The 20,905-nt window shown below is 39.8% G+C and overlaps 1 protein-coding gene across 7 annotated transcripts in view; it reads right to left on the bottom strand.

Moving 5' to 3' along the window:
• ZNF608 (zinc finger protein 608) overlaps nt 1-20,905 on the bottom strand; it is a 132,136-nt gene that overhangs the window by 55,684 nt on the left and 55,547 nt on the right. For all 7 annotated transcript variants that reach the window (XM_087958003.1, XM_026673750.2, XM_026673740.2 and 4 more), the window contains one exon: nt 7,719-7,974. In XM_087958003.1, the coding sequence (XP_087814129.1) occupies nt 7,719-7,974 (256 nt within the window). The remainder of the gene's footprint in view (nt 1-7,718; nt 7,975-20,905) is intronic.

Raw genomic sequence — 20,905 nt, 5'->3', positions numbered from 1 at the left:
AGGGGGAAAGACGTAGAGGAGACCCCTGGGCCATATGCTCCGAAGAGAATTGGTCCCCTCTGCTCCATGACAAGGAAACCTGGTGAAGTACCTGTTTACTTGAGCATTTTGGGGAGTGGCAAAGAGATCTACTTCCAGAGTCTCAAACCTGAGGGAAAGGTCTCTGAACAGCGACTGATGAAGGCACCATTCTGCGTGCTTGACTGGGCTCCAACTCAGCCAGTCGGCTGGGAGTTGTCAATCCCAGAGACATGATTGACAACAAGTGTCTCTCTGCCCACTGCCCCAAACATTCGGCCTCCCTCATCAGGGCCCTGGACCTCATCCCTCCTTGTCTGTCGATGTGTGCCTTTGCGGCCATGTTGTCCGTCAACACTAGTGCATGGGATCCAGTTACCGTGACTCTGAAATGCCTCAATGCCAGGGATATGGCTCTGAGCTCCAGCCAGTTTATGGGGCAGGTCCTGTCTAACCGGGACCAAATCCCTTGTGTTATTTCGCCATCCATATGGGCCCCCCAATCCAGAAGACTGGCGTCCATGGTGAAAAGGAGTCTGTCTAGTTTCTTGAACAGGTGACCCCTCCAGAGTTCCAGAGAAAGCCACCACTTGAAGGAATGCCGGGTCTGTGGAGTAAGCTGGACCCTGATCGACGTGTGGCTGGTTCCTGCTCATTGAAAGGGAAGCAGGACCATTGTAGAGATCAGGAGTGAAGCTGTGCCCACGGGACGATGCCATTGCATGAGATCATCTTCCCCAGTAGTTTGGACAGCAGCAACAAGGGAACTGTGTGTTGATGTTGAACCTGGCAGATGACCTCGGTAAGGCTTTTCCCCCGATTTGGAGACAGAAAGACTTGGCACAGTGCTTTCAGAGACACGAGCTCATTGACTGAAAGGAGCTGAGTCAAAACTGGGGAGACTCCCAGAGGCTGGCCTTTTATATAAGAACAGACTCAGTTCGATGATGTCATCAGGAGGAGTCTAACCCATCCTGGATTCTCGCAGCAGCGTCGAGGAGAATATTTAAGTACTTATTCACAAAAATGGCTGCCATGGAGACAAAACCAGTTACAAAGGTAGCTTATCAAATTTATACATATAGTCTTAACCTGTTGTTCCACTTCCCAAGATGAACTACTTACTGAAATCAAATATTCTTCCTGAAGATAGCATAAATATATGGATAAATAAAACACCAGAATACTTATAAACTTTTATACTAAAATTTAAGAAATGTAATGATGAAAGTAGGGTTACATAGATTATCAACTGCCATTTTCTAAAAGCTCAATAATTAATTTTGGTGACATGGATGAATGGATGGATGGATGGTTGGATGAATGAATAGTCAGTATCATCCAGAGAAAACCTAAAAATCTATTAGGTCTTCTCTGGATGATACTGCCTATTAATCAAGTAGTTACAGGTAGTCCTTGCTTAATGATCATATATTTAGCAAGTGTTCAAAGTTACAACCAGGGGTGGGATTCTACCAATTCGCACCTATTCGCTAGAACCAGTTGTCAACATTCTAAGCAGTTCGGAGAACCGGTCGGTAGAAGAAATTACTGGCCTAATCCTGTAAGGAAGGCAGGAAGGAAACATTCTGGTGTTGCTTACAGAAACTGCCTCTCCATTAACCCTTATTACATTCTTGGCAAGACTAGACTTCCTGTCTCAGGAACGTCTCTGGAGTTTTTTCCCCCTCCTTTGCTGGTACTTTGCTTGTGTGGAATGACCATTCAAAGTTACAATGGCACTGAAAAAAGTGACTTATGACCATTTTCCACACTTATGACTGTTGCAGCATCCCCACAGTCATGAGAGGCCAGGCGAGGAGATGCGTGCCTCGATGTGAGTGATATTGAGTTGGCCACGCCCAGACAATAACATGACCACCAAGCCATGTCCACCCAGTCACATGACCACCCAAGCCATGCCCAACACCTAAGCCATGCCCACAGAGCCAGTTGTTAAAAATTTTGAATCCCACCCCTGGTTACAACAGTGTTGAAAAATGTTATTTAAGATTGATCTGTATACTGACCATCGTAATATGTCCATTGGTAACATGATTGTGATTTGGGTGCTTGAGAACTACCACACATTTATCACATTCACAGCATCCTATTACAAACACCCATGTGATTGCCATTTAGGGCCTTCCTAGTCAGTTTCTCACAAGTAAAGTCAATAGAAAGCCAGAAGGAGGTTGCAAATCGGGGTCATATGATGTCCCACTTAACCATTGCACTGCTTAACTATGAATTTTCCGGTATTGTGACAGTAAGTCAAAGATTACTTGTACAATACTTGTCAAACACCCTTTCATATCTGTATCTAAAAGTGAGGTAGTTGGATGGCTGTTTCAGTTAGCCTTAACAAGTGTGTGCAGTGTACAGAAGCTATGTGCATACAGTGTGCCAAATACACTTGTAGTTGTCATGATAATAGGCTATGTTAGGCAGAAACAGAGTTTTGATGTACTGATCTACTGAAAGTTTGCAAGTCAAAATATATAATTCCTTTTTAATCACTATATTTAAGAAACATCTCTCCAAATCTGGGAGCTCAGCTCTTAAATGTGATTACTTTAGAATAATTTTAACATAAATATAATTAAAAGCACAAGTTTGGTACACTATTTCAAATGTTTAAATTATCTTTAAATATTGGAGAAGGACACTAAGCATCATTGTTCTTATCATCTTCAAAAAAATAAGATGAGTAATGGCGTGTGACAGTAGTTAAGAATCTTAAAAGAGAATATAAGTGACCTACATCAGTGGTCCCCAACCTTTTTGTACCAGGACCGGTTTCAAGCAGAAACATTTTTTCAAGGACCGGGGAGAGAGAGAGAGAATCTGAGTTTGGTAGTTTGCTTGCAGACGTTTCATTACCTGACTAGGTAACATCTGATGTTGTTACCTAGTCGGGTAATAAAACATCTGCCAGCAAACCACCAAGTTCAGGGCGCCTCGGCCCTGCCTCCTCAGCCCCATCCCTCAGGTGTCTCCCTCCCTCCCTCCCTCCTCAGGTGTCTGCCTCGTTCCTCTCTCAGTCACTCTATCGCTCCTCCACCAGCCCAAGAAGAAACTGCTTCAAGAAGCGGGGTGGCTTTTCCTGTCGCCGCAGCTTCCCGAAGCGCCCGTTTCACCCCACCCCACCCGCCCGCCCGCTCGCGGTTCAATCCCACAGTGCTCCGTTCTACCTGCCTGCCTGCCTGCCTTCTTCGTTTCGGAGCAGCTTCGGCTGATTAAAAAGGCGAATAGTTATTATTCTCAGCCGAAGCTGCTCCCAAACAACCAGACAGGCAGGCAGGCAGGCAGAACGGACACTGTGGATTGAACCGCGAGCTGGCGGGCGTGGCGGGGTGGGGTGAAACGGGCGCTCGGGAAGCTGCGGCGACGCTCCCGCTTCTTTGAAGCAGTTTCTTCCTGGGCTGGTGGAGGAGCGAGAAAGCGACTGAGAGAGCTGAGCCAGAGAGCAGGACAGGCTTCGGCTGCTTCCTCCCTCCCCTTCTTTCATTTGTGTCCTTGATCCCGATCCCAGCAGCATTCACCGGCTATGGTAAGAAAGCCGCCATTTTTAAAAAAAAAATTTATTTGCGGCCCGGTAAAGAGTGCTCCACGGACCGGGACCGGTCCGCGGCCGGTGGTTGGGGACCCTGACCTACATAATTGAGTCATACCCAAATGCAGTCCTTTTCAGTGCTAGGTCAGCAGGTATTACCTTTTTAAGAATTCATGCCAAATATAATTTCACCTTCTCCAGACACCATATTATTCTAATTATAATTAACACCATCTCCAACCTATCACTGCCTTTTATTGAGGAATCACTGTAACTGCTCAAGATACATTTTGTAATTAGGTGATGTCATACAATAAATATAGTACAGACCTTCTATAGTACAGATCATTGCAGAATTCATTCTGTCAGGTATCACTCAGAAACATAATTTGCATCCTTTATGAACAGAATAAAAATAGTATCTAGTGTTGATGTAATAATATTTAAGGGTCCTAATAATGATAATGATAAAATATGCACAGGCACATAAACCCATCAGTCATTTTGAGCATGTGTAAAACAATAGAAACTCAGTTACAGAGAATTTTTTAAATGTATGTATCCTTAGAACTGGTACAGAAACATAAAACTGAAGATAACTGGAATAACTGATATCTCAATCACACTCTTGCCTATTAGCGTGTTAGTAATTTAATTATTAAACCACCTGACTACAGACTTACAAATCTAGCAAAGGCGTCTAAGATGAAACAAGCAAGACAGTTATTATAATTTCTTAAGATTATTAACAATTCATATTAATCCAAGCGTGTTTCTTAAGCTTTCCACAGAAAAGCAACAATCCTTCCAGAAGCCACCATAGCTACTGAGTGGACAATTCTGGTATTACTGTCATAAACAAATATGTTTAATTATTTTCAAGTAAGAAACTGTTATTTTTTAAAATATTTCATGGTTTGATCTATTCAAAGAAATATATTCTGGTGTGGAATTCAAATGCAAGTATCTTCTAGATTATATGTGGCTTCCAAGTAGTCTTTCCTTAATGGCTACTAAAATCCCACAACACATTTATATTTTCATAAATCTTGTAGTATTGCATTATTTTGTTGCATAGTTTTGGGCACATTTTTAATCTCTTAAAAGCTTTAAAGTACAATTAAAATATCTGATGTTGGATACATAACTTTAATTAATTTAAGATTAAAAATTATAATGTTGCCTGAAGACCAGGGTCTGCCAGTTTGCTTGGAGCTCCAATTGGGGGGGGTCACATTAGGGGTGATTGACAGATTCATAACAGATCCCATCTCCTTGCTCATCCTCCTCCCTCTTCCCTTCCCATCTTTCAGTTAGGGTTTGCTATTTATATTTTTATATTATTGTGTTCGTATTGTGTGTAATTCTATCCTTTTAATATTGTAAGCTACTCAAAGTTACCCTGTGGTAAGATGAGCAGCCAAAAAAAAAAAAAAGTAATTTTGTTCTGAACATAATTTTTTTTTTTATAGAGCGTAAATTTGGTGCTTGACATATTTGAATTAAAAATCTTGTCTACGCACTTATCTTTCTCCCCATATTTGATACACAAGGTAGAACTTGCTGGGGTTGGCTACATCATGATTTACTACACCTTGCATCCAAAATAAAGGGTCATGTGGTAAGTAATGTGGCTTGCTTGGTACCTGTTGTTTCTAGTATTCGTTGCACTGTCTCGAATGAATCCCAGATGAGTATCAAGTATCACTATGTATCATCAAATCAAGTTTATACTTTTCTAGAATTTGGCTTATTGTATGCTGAATTATTTTTCCCGTTTAAATTAGCCAAGTATGACTGTTTTCACGGTATCCTGGTCTATTGGCTCACTATTTAAAATGATATGCAAAGCTCCAGTCAAGAAAAAATGTATTCTATTACTACTATATAAATCAGAACCTTAAAACCAGCGCTCACAGTAAAATCATATTAGGAAGGAAATTAAAATAATTTACTTCCAATTAAAAAGTTAAAATGAAGATATATTTAGTCTTCCATAACATAGTACTAGTAATCATTCCATCTAGTAAATTCTTAAGAAAAATCTGAAGCGTTCCTTTTTTTTTCTTTTAAGAAGCTTATGCGGTTAAGCAGTATCATATGTCACTCTTTTGAGTTATTCATTACATTATCAGTATAATTTAAGAAGTTTTGTCAAATATATATATATATAGCAAGTTTAAAATTTCTTTACATTTGACATTTAAAGATAGTGGATTTATCTTTATCTTGTTTATGCCAAACCAATTGCCCAGATTTGTAAATGCACAATCAGAATGGGAAAGATAACTAACAAGGTTGAGAGACTAGTCTTTTTACTAACAACTAAGAACAGGAACAGGGAATCTATAAACACAGATCAGGCATTATCTTTTATCAATAAGAAAAGTCTTCTCCGCTGAATATATCTGAGCACAGGAAAAAAAAACCAGACAAAATGCCATTCTTGCAAGTATATAAGAACATTATAAAATAGCACACTGTCCCCCTCGAAGACCTTTAACAAGGGATGTTTCTTAATTCTGTGGGGGTCAGATGTTTAGTTTACTCAGCAAAAATAACAATATTAAAAGCCATTGCTCTTCCATGTCATCATAATTCTTTCCCATACACTTTGACTTTCTGTGAAATTTGTTAAGGTGAACACTAAAGCCAAAATAGATAGCTATCTCCCTTAAAGTATTTTAAAACTGCTTATGTGACCTTTAAAAATAATCTTAAAGTGTCAATCTAGTTTATGAATCTGATGAAGATATACACACAAAGAAGACAAGTGGAAGGGCAGAGTATAAAACATTTTGCAAACATAGCTAATGCATAGCTGATAATATTCCATACCCTATTCCACAGAATTAAGCTTTGCTAAACAAAATACATTAGGATTTATTATCAGTGGAGTGCATTGTACACTTTAAAAATTCCCTTTCTTTGTTTCAATTCACATAGTCTATTACTACTAATATTTGTGTCAGGAGCACCAAAGTATTTCTGGGTTGAAAGGATAGAACAGTGACATCTGCATTGCCAGTTGGGGGCTCCTTTCATGTCCCTGTTAAGTTGCTCAACAAAGTGATAACCATCTATCTACTTGCAGTCGTCTGCTTTCAAACTGCTGGGTCAGCAAGAGCTGGAGCGTGTGACAGGAGCTCACCCCATCCCGCACCATTAACTGGGTTTCAAATACCTGTTGATCATCAGTCCAGCATTCTAAACTCGCGAGCAGCCACACTCCTTTTACACAGGATATTAAATCACTAGTAATTAAATACTATTCAAACAAGAAAGAAGAAAACATCTGTAAAAAATCAATTTGAATAATTCTCAATATTTCAGACCATATCCTCCAAAACAGGTGGATATAATACTTATAGGTAGTTCACATATGAGGGGAATCTTTTGAAAATCAATATTGATAAACATGTTGGTTACATTTTTGCGTGGCTTCTAACTTGTCAAAATAATTATCTTTCAAATTTATTTTAGTGCCTAGACGATTTGCTAATAATTTTCAATTTATTTTTCAAACAGTAGCTTGAATTTTTGTTCATTATTTTAAGAAAATATATATTTATATGAAACTGCAACTGACTGAGGTTATCTTCTAAATCTCCAGTTCTCAAACAATTATCACAAAGTTCTCTGGTCACTTAAAACAAAATATTTAAATAGCTAACATGCAATTATAAATGTTGCCTATACACACACAAGACACTAATCAAATTTGCAGGAAATCCAGTAACAATGATCTTTGCTACTTGTATATATTACTGGAATATTGTAGATGCTTTTAAAAAATGAAACAATTTGAATATTAATGTGGTGATTGCACATTTTTGTTACTATTCTTGTATATTTATGCATATTTTATTATAACATATGTAAAATACATTCAACTTTATTCAAAATATCATCAATGTTAAACAAGATTTTAGAACAAAACCCAACCCATCCTTCAAAAACAACAGAAGCAAAAAAGATTAATTTATTTGTAAAATTATGGCTAGATTGAGACTCAGATTAACCTAATAATTTTTTTCCCAGTAGAAATCAAACAAAGCATTCTATTTGATAATTTTTCAGAAATATTTATTTTAAATCAAATGCAACACTCCAACAAAGAGAGAGATGGAAGAAAATATCTTACCTTCTTCAGTTTCATGCCATACGATCCCTTCCAAATTTACACTGGTTCCAGGTTCACATGGTCCAAGGCATTCAGGTTCTGTTACTATTCCAACATCACAAGTATTCACACCCACTGAACGAGTCCGTACCAAAAGTTGCTCCACGGGGGCTGCAATGTTGGATGAAGAAGGTGAAAAATAGGAAGGTAGAATCTGAGTTGTCAGATTACTGGAAATAGGAGGCGGAGGTGCAGGCACTGTAAAGAGCGGATCAACCTAGAAGTAAACACAAAGGGAAAAATAACGTTATTTTTAAAGTAAAAGGAAATACTGTTGTTAGAAATGTATCAATAAATAAACATATTAATTCTATATAATAATTCATCAAGATGGATAAAAAAACCTTACTTTAGGAAGAAATTTGTTTTTTTTTTAATTTTCTGGCACAAGAACATCAGAATATAAGAGTTATATTAAATCAGGCCAAGGTTCAACTAGTTCAACATTTTGTCATGATACTGCCCAACCAGATGCCAATGGCAAGTAATGACTATTTTATTTTTATTACACCATTCTCCATCTGTCAATTACAAAAGGCCATGCTGCTTAGATCTGTATATGCACTAAGCCAAGAAATTACAACATTCTAGATTCTTGGGAAGAACTAAATGCGTATGAAGACCAATACCAGAGCTAAAGAATTGGCAACTAAAACTTCACATTGTTGTTAACAAATGATAATATTTATTAATAATTTGAAAAAATACACAAAATACCTGGACTTCTGGTTTGAAATTGAACCCTTATGAAAAAAGAAATATGTTATTATACCAATTGTGACAGGAGACTCAGAGTGATACCTAAGAACTTCCTCGACATCTGGAAATTTATTAAATTTGAACACCCTAATTTAACAAAACAACAACAACCCCATCCTGCATGGAATTGCCCAGATTATTAGATGCTACCTTAATAATTATTGGCCTCTTGGTTAGAACATTAATTATTAAGTTTCCATCAGTGTTGGATTGAGAATCTAACTTTACACATAATAATTTGGGCAAATGCAATCAAGGCCAGAATTGAAAAATTGTCAAATGATTCAAAGTGCAGATTGTGCAAAGAAGCAGAAGCAACAATAGGTCATATATTCAGCTTGTACAAAAAGATTCATGCAAAATTATAAGTGACATAACACAGCGGCTAAAATGATTAATAGAAACACCCATGAAAATTATCATGTGCCAGTAATGAAAAATTGGTAGAAACATAAAGTTGAAAAAATAGTTGAAAATGAGCAGATTAAAATATTGTGGGATTTCATAATATAAATTGCTAAAGTCTTGGACTCTGATTCTATTCAACTGTGGTTGAATAGAAGAAAATATGGATAATTGATGTGGCAATACAAAGAAACAATAGAATAGAAGACAAAGAATTAAAGGAAGATAAGAACATATTAAGATCTGATAATTGAAACACTATGGCATAAACTGCCTGTGGTGTTCCCACTTGTTATTGGCACACAGAGTGCCATACCAAAAAATCTGGGATGGTACACAAAAAATATATAAATCAACAACATTCCCATCTGTCAATTACAATTTCAATTGCTTTGATCTGCACATTTATTAAACTGATACATTATTATGACATCCTAAATTCTTGGAAATAATTCAATATGTATGAAGGACAACATAGTAAGAACTGGCAGCCTTCACACTGATTTTTATATAGAAATACACACACTGAATATACCACCAGTGAGGTATTGAAATGGTAATTTTTACCTTGAAATGTTTATGGAACTTATGCTCTGAGAAAAATGAGAGATATGTCTCAGTTCAACCATACTGGATAGGTCTCAAAAGAATAGTGGGAAGGAGTGAAGTTGGTGCTGCAACCTGCTTATTTCAAAAGTTCCTTCAGGCATACAGAAAAGTCCGCCCGCTCCCCAACCGCTCATTCAGGTATTCAGCCATTCTCAGATCCCTCCAAGCCAGTGTTCCAGCAACCTAAGAGACACCATGCCATTTTCAAGGATGTGCTGATGTCCAGAGACAGCCTCGCCCTACTTTCTGCATAACCAGGAAAGTCTATACTCATGATGGCGAACCTATGCCATGTATGCTGGAAGTGGCACACACAGCCATCTCTCCAGGCATACCAGCCATCACCCGTTGCTCTTCCAGGTTTCTTTGCTCTTCTGGTCTTCGCGCATGCGGGAGTGCCAGAAACCAAAAGAGCAGCTCATCGGAACACATGTGCACACTGGCTAGCTGGTCTTTGTGCACAAATGTGCGTTAGAAACCAGAAGACCAGGTAGCCGACTTCCAGTTTCCGTCGCTCCGGTGCACGTGCATTTTAAGCCACTTCTTTCTCTTAGCTGCCAAGCTCTAGGCCAAGCTCCAAGCAGTACTTTTGAACATTACAGCTGAGCTCCAAGCTGAGCTTCAGGCAGGACTCCCATCAGGATATCCTAACTATAGTTTATGGTCTTGACAGTTGACTGAAAGTCTTCTGGCCTGCCTGTAATACTGCTAATCTTCAGATGCCACCTCTTACTTCCTTTGTATGCCGTTTGCTATCTCTGTTTTTCCTTACACATCCATTCCTTGTTTTAGCATTTGCTTTGTTCGATGAGGGTCTGGTCTGTATGCTTCTCTATAGACTTTGAGACTTTTGTGTAAAATGAGTATTGACAGATGAACTTTAAAGCTGAATTTTGAAGACATCTTTATATGGTAACATAACCTGGCAAAGTCCTTGAATGGTGGAAGTAATCAGAGCATGTTATTGGGAGAATATTTGCTGCAATACAAAATTGTGCACAGATTTGCTTTGCCATGTTGTGTCCAAACCTTGGAGAACAAGAAACTCTCACAAGAGGACTGCTTCTCTCATAATGAAGAGTGCTTTCCCCATAAATAACATGGTAAGATGTAATTTATAGAAACCTATACTCAATCAGTTATCACCGGGGTCATTTGTAATAGTTTTAATAAGTGTAATAGTTCTTGGACATTTTGGTGATAAGTGGGCTACAGGACTCAGGACAATTGACTGACAAATCAGGGTAAGCAGCTGCAAAACTGCTAGAAGAAAATGTTCATACCCATCTCAAATATTCGAAGATTGATAAAGAATCAATGATTTGCTGTTATAAATGAAGTTTAAAGAGAAAGCATCAGTTCTGGAAAGAACAACATCTAGAATCAAAAAGAAAGAAACAGGCTAGCAGATCAAAACTGATTTATAATATAAAAATATTCACAGAAGTTGAATTGGAAGAACTACAAAGGTATACCAAGGGCAAAGAAATCGATGGAATCCTTATCTGAAGTAGCTCACATTGTAGAGGCAAACTGGGGAGAGCCAGCAGTAAAGGAAGCCAGTATAGTTATTGAATTATTTTCATTCCAAAATCAGGCATCCTATCCTCTCTTCTGCCTTCTCCTCAGAAAGAACAAAGTCTTCTAAATAAAAAAAAACAAGAGGACCTGAAACAATGAATAACTGAGCATCTGGGATAGCACAAAACAGTATTGCCTACATTGAAATCTCTTACAAAAAAAAAAAGGACTGTAAGTATCCTCTCCAGTGCACCAAGTACTTGATGTTCCCTCTAGCACTAGATTCCAGCACCACTTACTCCTTATCTGATGAATAGATCAATAGCATCTCTTCCTAATGCCAGTTTTTTTGCATTTACCTAATTTTTGGTATAACTCAAAGATGAATGCCTCAAGTATGATTGCAGGAGGTGTAGGATTGGGCAACTCATACTCTGGCTTACATTAAAGGGCGTCTGGAAGTTTGTTTGGGAGCTGGAATCTATGAGATGTAAAAATCAAAGAAGGATAAGTATTGTGTCCATCAGGTTTGCTGAGAGATGAGAAATTAAGTCTTCTCCTCCATGCTGCATCGAGAGCCCAGGATGGGTTGACTCCTTCCTATGATGTCATTTAGCTGAGTCTGTACTAAGATATAAAAGCCAGACCCCGGAAGTTACCCCAGCTTTTGACTCAGCTCCTTTCAGTCAGTAGCTGTGTCTCTGAAAGTGTTCTGTTAGTTAGCACTCATCAGCGATCTTCAGTACCATTTTTCCTCGCTTCAAACATCTCCCAGGGCAGCTGCTCTTCCAGGAGAGCAGGGCTCTCTCTCCTGCAACGTTGGGAGCAGCGTTGCCAGAGCGCTGTTCAGGCAAGTTGGGCAGCGTCTGTAGACCTCCCCCATGCCTGCGGTTTGAGCGGTTGTAAAAGCGATCGGCAAACCAATAACAGAGTCAGCCAGCTGAGGTTCTGTAGATAGCACTCACAAGCGATCGTCGGTACCATTTTTCCTCATTTCAGCAGCTTCCAGGATCTGGACAGCTGCTCTTCCAGGAGAGCAGGGCTCTCTCTCTCCTGCAACGTTGGGATCAGCGTTGCCAGAGTACTGTTCAGGCAAGTTGGGCAGCGTCTGTAGACCTCCCCATGCCTGCGGTTTGAGCGGTCAAAAGCGATCGGCAAACCGATAACAGCGTCAGCCAGCTGATCATGTGGCCAGAGACTGCCCTTTCCTTTGCTGACTTCGCACGGGGCTCTTTATAGCCTAAGGAGCGATTCTTCGATCTTGGAGCCTGTTTCCCATAGTCAGTGGCCATCTTGGATTGAAGCCTTCCACCACGAGGTGGCGGCCATATTAAGCCCGGGGCCATTTATACCTAAGGAGCTTAATAGAAAAATTTACAAACAGTTTCTTTCCATCACAAGAGCCTTTTATTCTACAATGGAGCAAGATAAGAGTCAGGCAGAGCTTTCCCCAGTGGAGCAGTCTCTTAAGCCCAATAAGAGAAAAAGTTGTAGGCAACGCACCCAATCAGTCCAGAGGGAGGTGGCTGCTAAAATCAGAGCTAAGGCTCTAGCCCCTAAGAAGGCAACTCAGGTTGAGTTGAGGGCAGAAAAGCGCAGACATGCAGCCTAGAGAGGCAGTTCAACAGAACTATTCAACAGAAGGGAGTGCAACTACAGCAGGTTTCAGGTGATACTCGTGGGCCCCAGCCAAGCCCTCCCAGAAGTTATCTGGAGAAGTTATCTTGAGCCTTTCCATCCTCCATCCTGGTCTCCTGAGGCTTTAGCAGTACAATATGATCCTCAGGATCTAAGCAGATTGGGGCCTTATTTCCAACAGGCTTCTGGGCCCTATGCTCCTCCCCCTCCCTCCGGGCCTCGAACCTCAATTTAGGCCTGAAGCCACCTTCACTCCCACAGCAGTGGGCATTCAGCCTTCTGCCTCTACCTTTGAGCATAGACCAGGGAATATCCAAGATGTTGTCTCATTGGCCATTAGGCAGGGATTGGCTGAAGGCTTCAAGCAAATTCTTCGACCTCTGGAAAGGGCTCAGGCCCTTCTCCCTTCTCAATCTATAACTTCCCTGCCTCATCACCTTGATTTAGGGCGAGACCTTTGACCAAAATCTTTCAGAGGAAGAGGACTCTCGCCCAGAGCAGACATCCTCTGCATTGGTCTTCAATCCTTCTCTCTTCAGGCCATTACTCAGCAAGGCCTTGGTCACTGCCAAGCTGTCGCCAGAGGAAGTGGCTCCCGAGCCACAAGGAAATCCTCTAGCCAGGAGATGCACTCTTCTCCAAGCCTGTGGTGCATGCAGGGGTTTTGCCTTCTCCCACTTTGTTCCTGGACATGGTCAAGGAACAGTGCGCTTCCCTTCGGCAGGTCCTCGCCCATCTTCTCTGGATAAGCGTTTCTATAACGTCAGCGTAGCCCTGGGCAATGCTCTGGCAGTGCCTTCTGTTGACATTCCGGCTCTGTATGGGCTGTTCGGCCTTCAACAGCAACATCCTTTTTTCACGAGGGCATCCCTGGTGGCTGCACCAACTCCAGATTAGATTGCCTACATCTGACCTTCGGTCTCACCAAGACCTTAATAAGATTATCGCAGCGGGACTTCTGGTTTGAGCTTCTTCAGCGACAAACTGAAACCTCATCTCTGCGAGGCTTCGATCCGTGCTTGCCGCTGGAGCGCCCCGAGCTGGCTGGTTTTGGGGCTAAGCCACCCCGTAGAGGTGGTGAAGAGGGGAGACTGCCAGCAGGGTTGAGGAGACGCATCTCTCCTCCCCAGCTGGCCATTACTCCCTTTCCCGAAGGCGGTTGCAGCGGTGGTCAGAAATGGCCACCACAAAGAAGAACTCAACCAGAAAAGAATGTGCATGGAAGAAGATAAGTGTAGAGTTGTAATTGCAGGAATGTTCTTATCTAGATGGAGAAAACCTCAGGTAATGAATGTTTGCAAAGCAAATACAACTCAGGCAAACAAAGTCACTAATGTAAAGGAGGATTAGAGAGAGGAAGTAAACATATGTTAGACTTTAACTAGAGATAATTAATTGTGTTAATTACTATGCTAAACAGTAAAAGTTGAGCAGAAACCTAAGTTAACCAATGTTAGAGGATTACTCAAAATGTGTATAAATGCAAGACTAGACTCCAATAAAGTTCATCATGATTCAGTTGATCATGATCAAACACCTCGACTGCCTTGTCATTACAACAGATAAGAAGAGAAAGTTTTGGTTGACTGGGTCAAACAGCAAAAGCAACAAATAAGGTACCCTGGAATTGAAACTGTTAAAAAACAATAACATTGTTCCCTAAGAAGATTTTTAAGCTGCGAAGGAGAAAGGGAAAAGATTTGGTTTTCTCCTTTTCCTATACTGACAGCTAAGAGACTTAAGCAAGAAATTGGAAAAAAATCCACTTTGACATCAATAGGCATTTAATGCTGAAAATAAAAAGTCAAAGGGATAATAAAGATTTCTGGATAATTAAAAGCTTTTGAAAACAGGAAAAGAGAGAGGAAGAATAAAAGGGCAGGATCTGGAAGGGAGGAGACTGCCTGGAATTAAAAAGGAACTTACAGCAAAATCTCAACAAGACTTCCAAAAGATAATTCTAAATGAAATATCGCAAAAAACCCAACAACCCAGGAAGAAAGTCGAAAAAATAAAAGATATAACTCGGGACTATCTGTATTACTTGATGATTTCTGGATTCTTAGTTATTGTTTTGAATGACTAAAATCAATCGAGTGGTTGTTTAAAACTTTTTAAAATGGCTCCACTTTTAGAAGAACTGAAAATGGAACTTAAAAGTACAAAGAAGATGCACAAGAAGGGAGAAGTTCTTTTGGCTTCGTATTTCAGTTTTAGAAATGGAGATTTGGAATTATGAGAAACAACAAGAAATGCCTGCAGAACAAGAAAATTGGACAAGAAGAAGCCATCTTTAATGAACAAGTAATCTTAGATGTGGGGGAGGAAAGGAGAAAGAATGAAAGTTTAAGATTGGGAAAAACAACTCCAAAAAAATAGAGTGAAAAATAAGTATAAAATCAGAAAGCAACAGAAGAGGGAAATGCAGAAGAGAATTAGAACTAGAGAGACAAGGGGGTAAAAAGGGGAGGGAGAAGATGAGAGGGAAGAAAGAAAGGAAAAGAAGTTATAAAGGACAGAAGCAAAATATAGAGAAACAGGGTCTATTTAGAGATAATGGGTGAAAACTTAATGGAAAAAGGGATTCTGCAAAGGTACATAAGATAGTATGGTTATATTAGAAGCAGAAATAATTTTAGAAAATATGAAACAATGTATGATTAAAATGTCTGATAAAATAGCTATCGTAATTCAGTGGAATGCTTGTCAATAAATAAATGTAACAAAGTTTTATTTAAAGATTTATAAAACATGTGAAGAAATAAGGGAAAATTAATTATGGAGATTACATGTGTTTTTAAGGAAGTATGATATTTAATTGAAAAAGAAGTGTTAAAGATGTTATGGTTTTAATGATTATTAATGATAGAACTGAACTGGAATGGAATGAGGATTTATAATTACATATATTTACAATCTTTTCTTTCTTTTTTTTTTTAAAGAATATAGTGTGTATTATAAGAATTCGATTGGAAGTTATATATTATGTATTATATTGAAGGTCATAACCTTAAGGTATATATTGAAGTTTAAATAACAGTTGAATGGATGTAATTAAAAGATATAAAGGTGTCATGCTCCAATTAGTAACTACAGAAGAAAATTTGTTTAATGAGAAAAGATAATATGAAATTGAAACAGAACAGACAAAAGTATAAATATAATGATTTGAATTGAGATGAGATAATCAAAATAAAATTGAGAAAATTAAAAGAGGGGAAAAACTATATAGAAAATGCAAAATAGTATAAGATATGGAATAGAATACAAAAAGGAGCATGAAATTGAGTTTTGTGTCTGTATAAAGAAGTTCAACCGGGACCATGCTATTTTCAAAAAAAGATGTTTTACTTGTATTTTGTGTGTGAAAACCCAAATAAAACTTTATTAAAAAAAAAAAAAGATTATCGCAGCGGCGGAATTAACTGCAGATGCCACTCTCAATTCTGCCAAATTTGCATCTAGGACCATGGCATCTTTCAGTAGCAGCAGAAGACTGTTATGGCTCAAAAATTAGCAGGCGGTGTCACGCCACGTAAATGGAAGCTGGCTTCAGTTCCATTCGCGGGCGATAAGCTTTTGTGATGCTCTGGAACCTTATTGCATCGAAACCAGAGATAAATGTAAGATCTCTCTCTTCCTCTAGGAAGAGAGCCGACTATCGCCCAGCTCCTTATCGCCCTCCTGCCTTTTGAGGGTAGACTTCATCCCGCTTCCCCCAGTCCATACTCCCATCACCAAGACCAACGTGCGGAAACATCTGGCAGGCAACCATCTTCTACTGGTAAACAGCCCTTTTGGGGTGGGTGGGGGTCATTCCTTCCATCGCTCTAAGTAATCCCTCATTCTCCCCACCCATCGGAGGTTGCCTAGCCTTCTTTGCCTCCAAATGGGAGGAGTCAGCGACGGATGCCTGCGTGCTCTGCACTATTAGGTCAGGGTTAAAATTGGACTTCCTAATGCCACCCTCCAGCCCATTGGGATCTGCAAATTACCCTGTCATATCTCCAGAGCCACGGATTTTTCCACTCCCATCCACTCCAATGGTTCCTGCTTCCCTACCAACGAACAGGAACCAGCCTCTTATCCATCAAGGTCCCGCTCCCGTCACAATCCGGAGATCTCTCAATTGGTGGCATTCCCGTTAATCTGGAAGGGACTCCCCTTCAGGGTCTCAGACAGGCTAGTGATAACCACCGATGCCAGCCTCCTGGGTTGGGGTTCCCATATGCAGGGCCAGATAGCTCAGGACCTTGGTCCAGGTCCAGAGCTGGCCCTTCCCATAAATTGGCTAAAGCTCAGAGCCATTTTCTAGCTCTCTCAAGCATTTCAGGCACTCAGTGACCGGCTCTCATGTTCTAGTCCTTATGGACAACATGGCCGCCATAGCTCATGTCAACCGGTAAGGGGGGACGAGGTCCAAGCCCTCATGGGAGAGGTGCTACGGTTGGTGTTATGGGCAGAGAAACACCTATTGTCAATCCTTGGCGGACCACATCTCTGGGATCGACAACTCCCAGGCTGACTGGCTCAGCAGGAGCCTAGTTGACCAGGCAGAATGGTCCATTCCTCCATCTCTATGCAGGGGACCTTTTCCTCAGATTTGGAACACCAGAGGTGGATCTCTTCTCCACTCCTCAAATCTCCCAGTTCACCAGATTCTTCACCAGGTTTCCTTGCCAGGGAGCTAAGGGGACCAATGCTGTTTGGTGTAGATGGCCCAAAAGTCTATGCCTTTTCCCAGCTTCCCATAATTTTGTCAGTAATTTGGAAGATGTTGGAGGAACGATCGGAGCTCCTCCTCCTGACACCCTATTGGCCAAGGCGCCCTGGTTTGCGGACCTGGTCTACCTATAGGGGCTTCTCCTTGGAGGATCCAAGCCCATCTAACCTCCCTTCATCAGAGGATTCTGATCCACCCGGAGCCCCCTGTGGCTCAAGCTGACCATGTGGCACTTGGGCGGCAGTGGCTAGGGGTGGCTGATCTTCCTGAAAGGATCATCATCACTATCTTGTACTATCTAGTACAGACTCAGCTAAATGACATCATGGGAAGGAGTCAACCCATCCTGGGCTCTCTCGCAGCATAGATAGAAAGGGCGTTCAGGGTAACTTCTACCAACACCCATTTTGCAGAACTTCTGAATTCTTATGTTCTTATATCAGGGGTGTCAAACTCATGTCATCATGGCAGCATTACGTGTCGTATTAGGACTTTTTCCCACTTCGCTAAACTGGGTGTGGGAGTGGCCAGCATGTGACCCATCCGGCCATGGGCTGGGAGTTTGACAGCCCCATTCTATATGAACTTGCACAGGATGAGAGGATGAGCTGCTATTTTCAGGAAGTATCTCTAATTGTTGAAAGGCATTTCTTTACTGCCGGCAGTCTTCATTGAAAATATCATAGTTCTTTTCTGCTGGAACAGTCTGGAAAAAAGCCTATGATATTAACTCTGTCTCCCTTGGAATAGAACTGCATCTATGGCCCCATCTGAAGTCTGCACAAAAGAGGGGCAGAAGGCATTGGGATGCTGGAGGGGCTGAGAGGAAAAGAACTATTTTCACTCTAGAAAGGCTACTTGTTCTTCAGTCAACCAAGGGAATATTGCCAAACATATTTTTAGGAGTTGGGGTAGCAGTGGATATAAAAAATCTACACACCCCTATTAAAATGCCAGATTTTTGAGAGATGTATAAAAATCAGAGCAAGATAAATCACTTAATTTTGTTTCCATTTTTAATGAATAAATTGTCCAATTCAATTGAAAAACAAACTCTGTTTACTGGTGGAAAAAAAAACTAGGATAAGGTGGCAGCATAAGTATGTATACCGTCTCATAGGTATATGGTCAGCAAAATCAGGGCCAAGATAACCTTGGTTGCTCTGCTACTGGGTTGAGGCAAATTCTGCTCCAGGTGTTGCATTAGCTGCATCATGACATTATGTAAATTAGTCATCTGTGTATCCACTTGCTGCTGGTTTTGCAATAAAATGCTGCTGCCGGGTGCTAGGCAGATAACAGATTTCTTTAAGGATTGAGGTTACTCCTAAAATTCCTCTCTTTAGGAGACTGTAGGAGACTGGAAAGACTGATGTTAGCCATAACAGGTAGGCCAGACAGGAAACATAACCAGATAAAATAGTTCTACTTTATGGTAAATCTATGTTAACAGAATCTTGCAAGTCTGAAAGTACAATTATCCTGTGGTCACCTTTACAGAAAAGAACTTAATGAAAACCCCTTCTGAGCCTACTGTTCTGCCCACTGTGTATCTGTGGGTTATGCTGTCTCTTATCTGACTGTTCTTTACACTGTTCTCTTTGCCCCAACTTCCAAAGTCTTTTCCATGTACCATTACAAGATGTTTTTATAAAGGATGCTTTTAAATGGGATGCTTATGAAATAATGTATTTTACTGTATAATAAAGGATAGTGGAGATATACTTTTATAAATGAGCCAGTGTAGAAATTCATTCCTTTGTTGTGACTTGAAAACTGATATATGAAACAAAAGATACATTATTGCAGAAAAATAGTTTAATTATAGTAAGAGAATATTAACAATTCTCCAAGAACTCAGTTAAATTTTGTTCTGAAGAGATAACAGGATGCAATATGGTAAGGTTGCCAGAAGTCTACTGGGAATAACGATTTCTAGTCACTGTAATGCATTTTTATATACAAAATGAGGAATGCCACCAGATCAACAAGTGTATATAGGTAATATACAATATTTTATTTAATTTGATGCATCCAATGTTGACTGTTGCATATCCAGCTTGGTCTCTCTAATAAATTTGCACAATGACAAATACCATAAAACAGGTAAGATTCTCTTTCCTACTCAGCCAGAAAACAGAAGTTTGAAATATATGTAATCACACAGTGAAAGTACATTTTTATCATCTTTTGAGATTTCTGAGTTTCACACTGCACAGAAAGAACACTAGCAGTCTTTGAACAGCCTTATCCAAAAGGGTAACACCCTTCAATTGCCATAACTGATACAGATAGCATAGCTACCTGGCATTATGGATGCTGAGATCCAACATATCTCTAACATTCCAAAGTGAGAAAGATGGTTGAAGACTTTCCCCTTTCTCTTTATTTCAAATTCACTATTAATTGCTAAAATGCCTAGATGAGAAAACACAAGGAAGAATACAAAGATGAGTGGGTATGATATAATTTCAGTATTAGAACTATTCATGTGCTTAATCAGAACTCAAAGCTGCAGTTCAGACAATTTTAGACAAGTTACATTAATCTCCTGATAGTCTCAGAAAGTGACTGAACAAGTAGAATTTTACATGTAAACAAATATAATGTAAAAAGAAACCATATAATCCAGATCCTATACTAGAATTCTACCCATAATCGTGCATTCCAAATATATGGGAAATTGACTGAAATATTATTTTTGAATCCCCACATTTGTCAGTTGCCTAACAAAAACAAAAAGCACGAATTGAGTATAGAAGCTTTGCACTTCTGTGTTTATCCTGCTGCCATTAGACTTCAAGATGTTGGCAGCATTAAACAAAAAAAGCTTCTCAAGAAGAAGCCAAGTATGCAGGCAAATGTAAAAGCAGCTGACCTCAAAAACAGATGTTCTTTGCAAATCAGTCATCAGTTAAGTAAGGATAAAATAAAACAATATTTATCTTTGAACTAAGTTCAAGAGACAGAGACAGAGTTTGCACTACATGAGTTTTGGCTGTTGTAGAGTCTCCTCGTAACAGAGGCCTTCTAGTTTTAATTTCATGCTTTTGGAATAAAGATAATGCAGTTTATTTCTGTACTTTTGTCAGTATTATCTCCAGATGTCGCATACTTTAGCATCAACCTAACCAAAGTGTCCCATAGAATTTGATCAAATGTATTTTAAAATGCTATAATTTAGGTTCAAATAAATCCAATCGAGTACAATAGAGCACAGGATTAGGGCACAGGATTAGGGCACAAGGAAGGGAGCGGGAAGTAGAAGATAGAGAAGGTCTAGGCTCCAGACCTTCTTGTCCTTTTGTCAAAAACCAATCATTATCATTTTGAGGCAGAAAGCATAAACATTTCACATAAAAATCCTCACACAGTTACGCAGATTAATTCCAAACTATCAGGTGTCGCCCATGTCACAAATTTGTTGACAGGAAAGAAAGAGATTGGAAATCATTATTCTGCTTTCAATTCAATTTAGAAATAAAAGCAGAAC

This window comes from Notechis scutatus, chromosome 2 (genome assembly GCF_049901735.1).
Source record: "Notechis scutatus isolate UNSWTSFEM ecotype Mainland chromosome 2, rNotScu1.2, whole genome shotgun sequence".
Taxonomy (NCBI): Eukaryota; Metazoa; Chordata; class Lepidosauria; order Squamata; family Elapidae; genus Notechis; species Notechis scutatus.
Note: the sequence above shows the minus strand (reverse complement) of the source record. Positions and strands in the feature narration are given on the sequence as shown.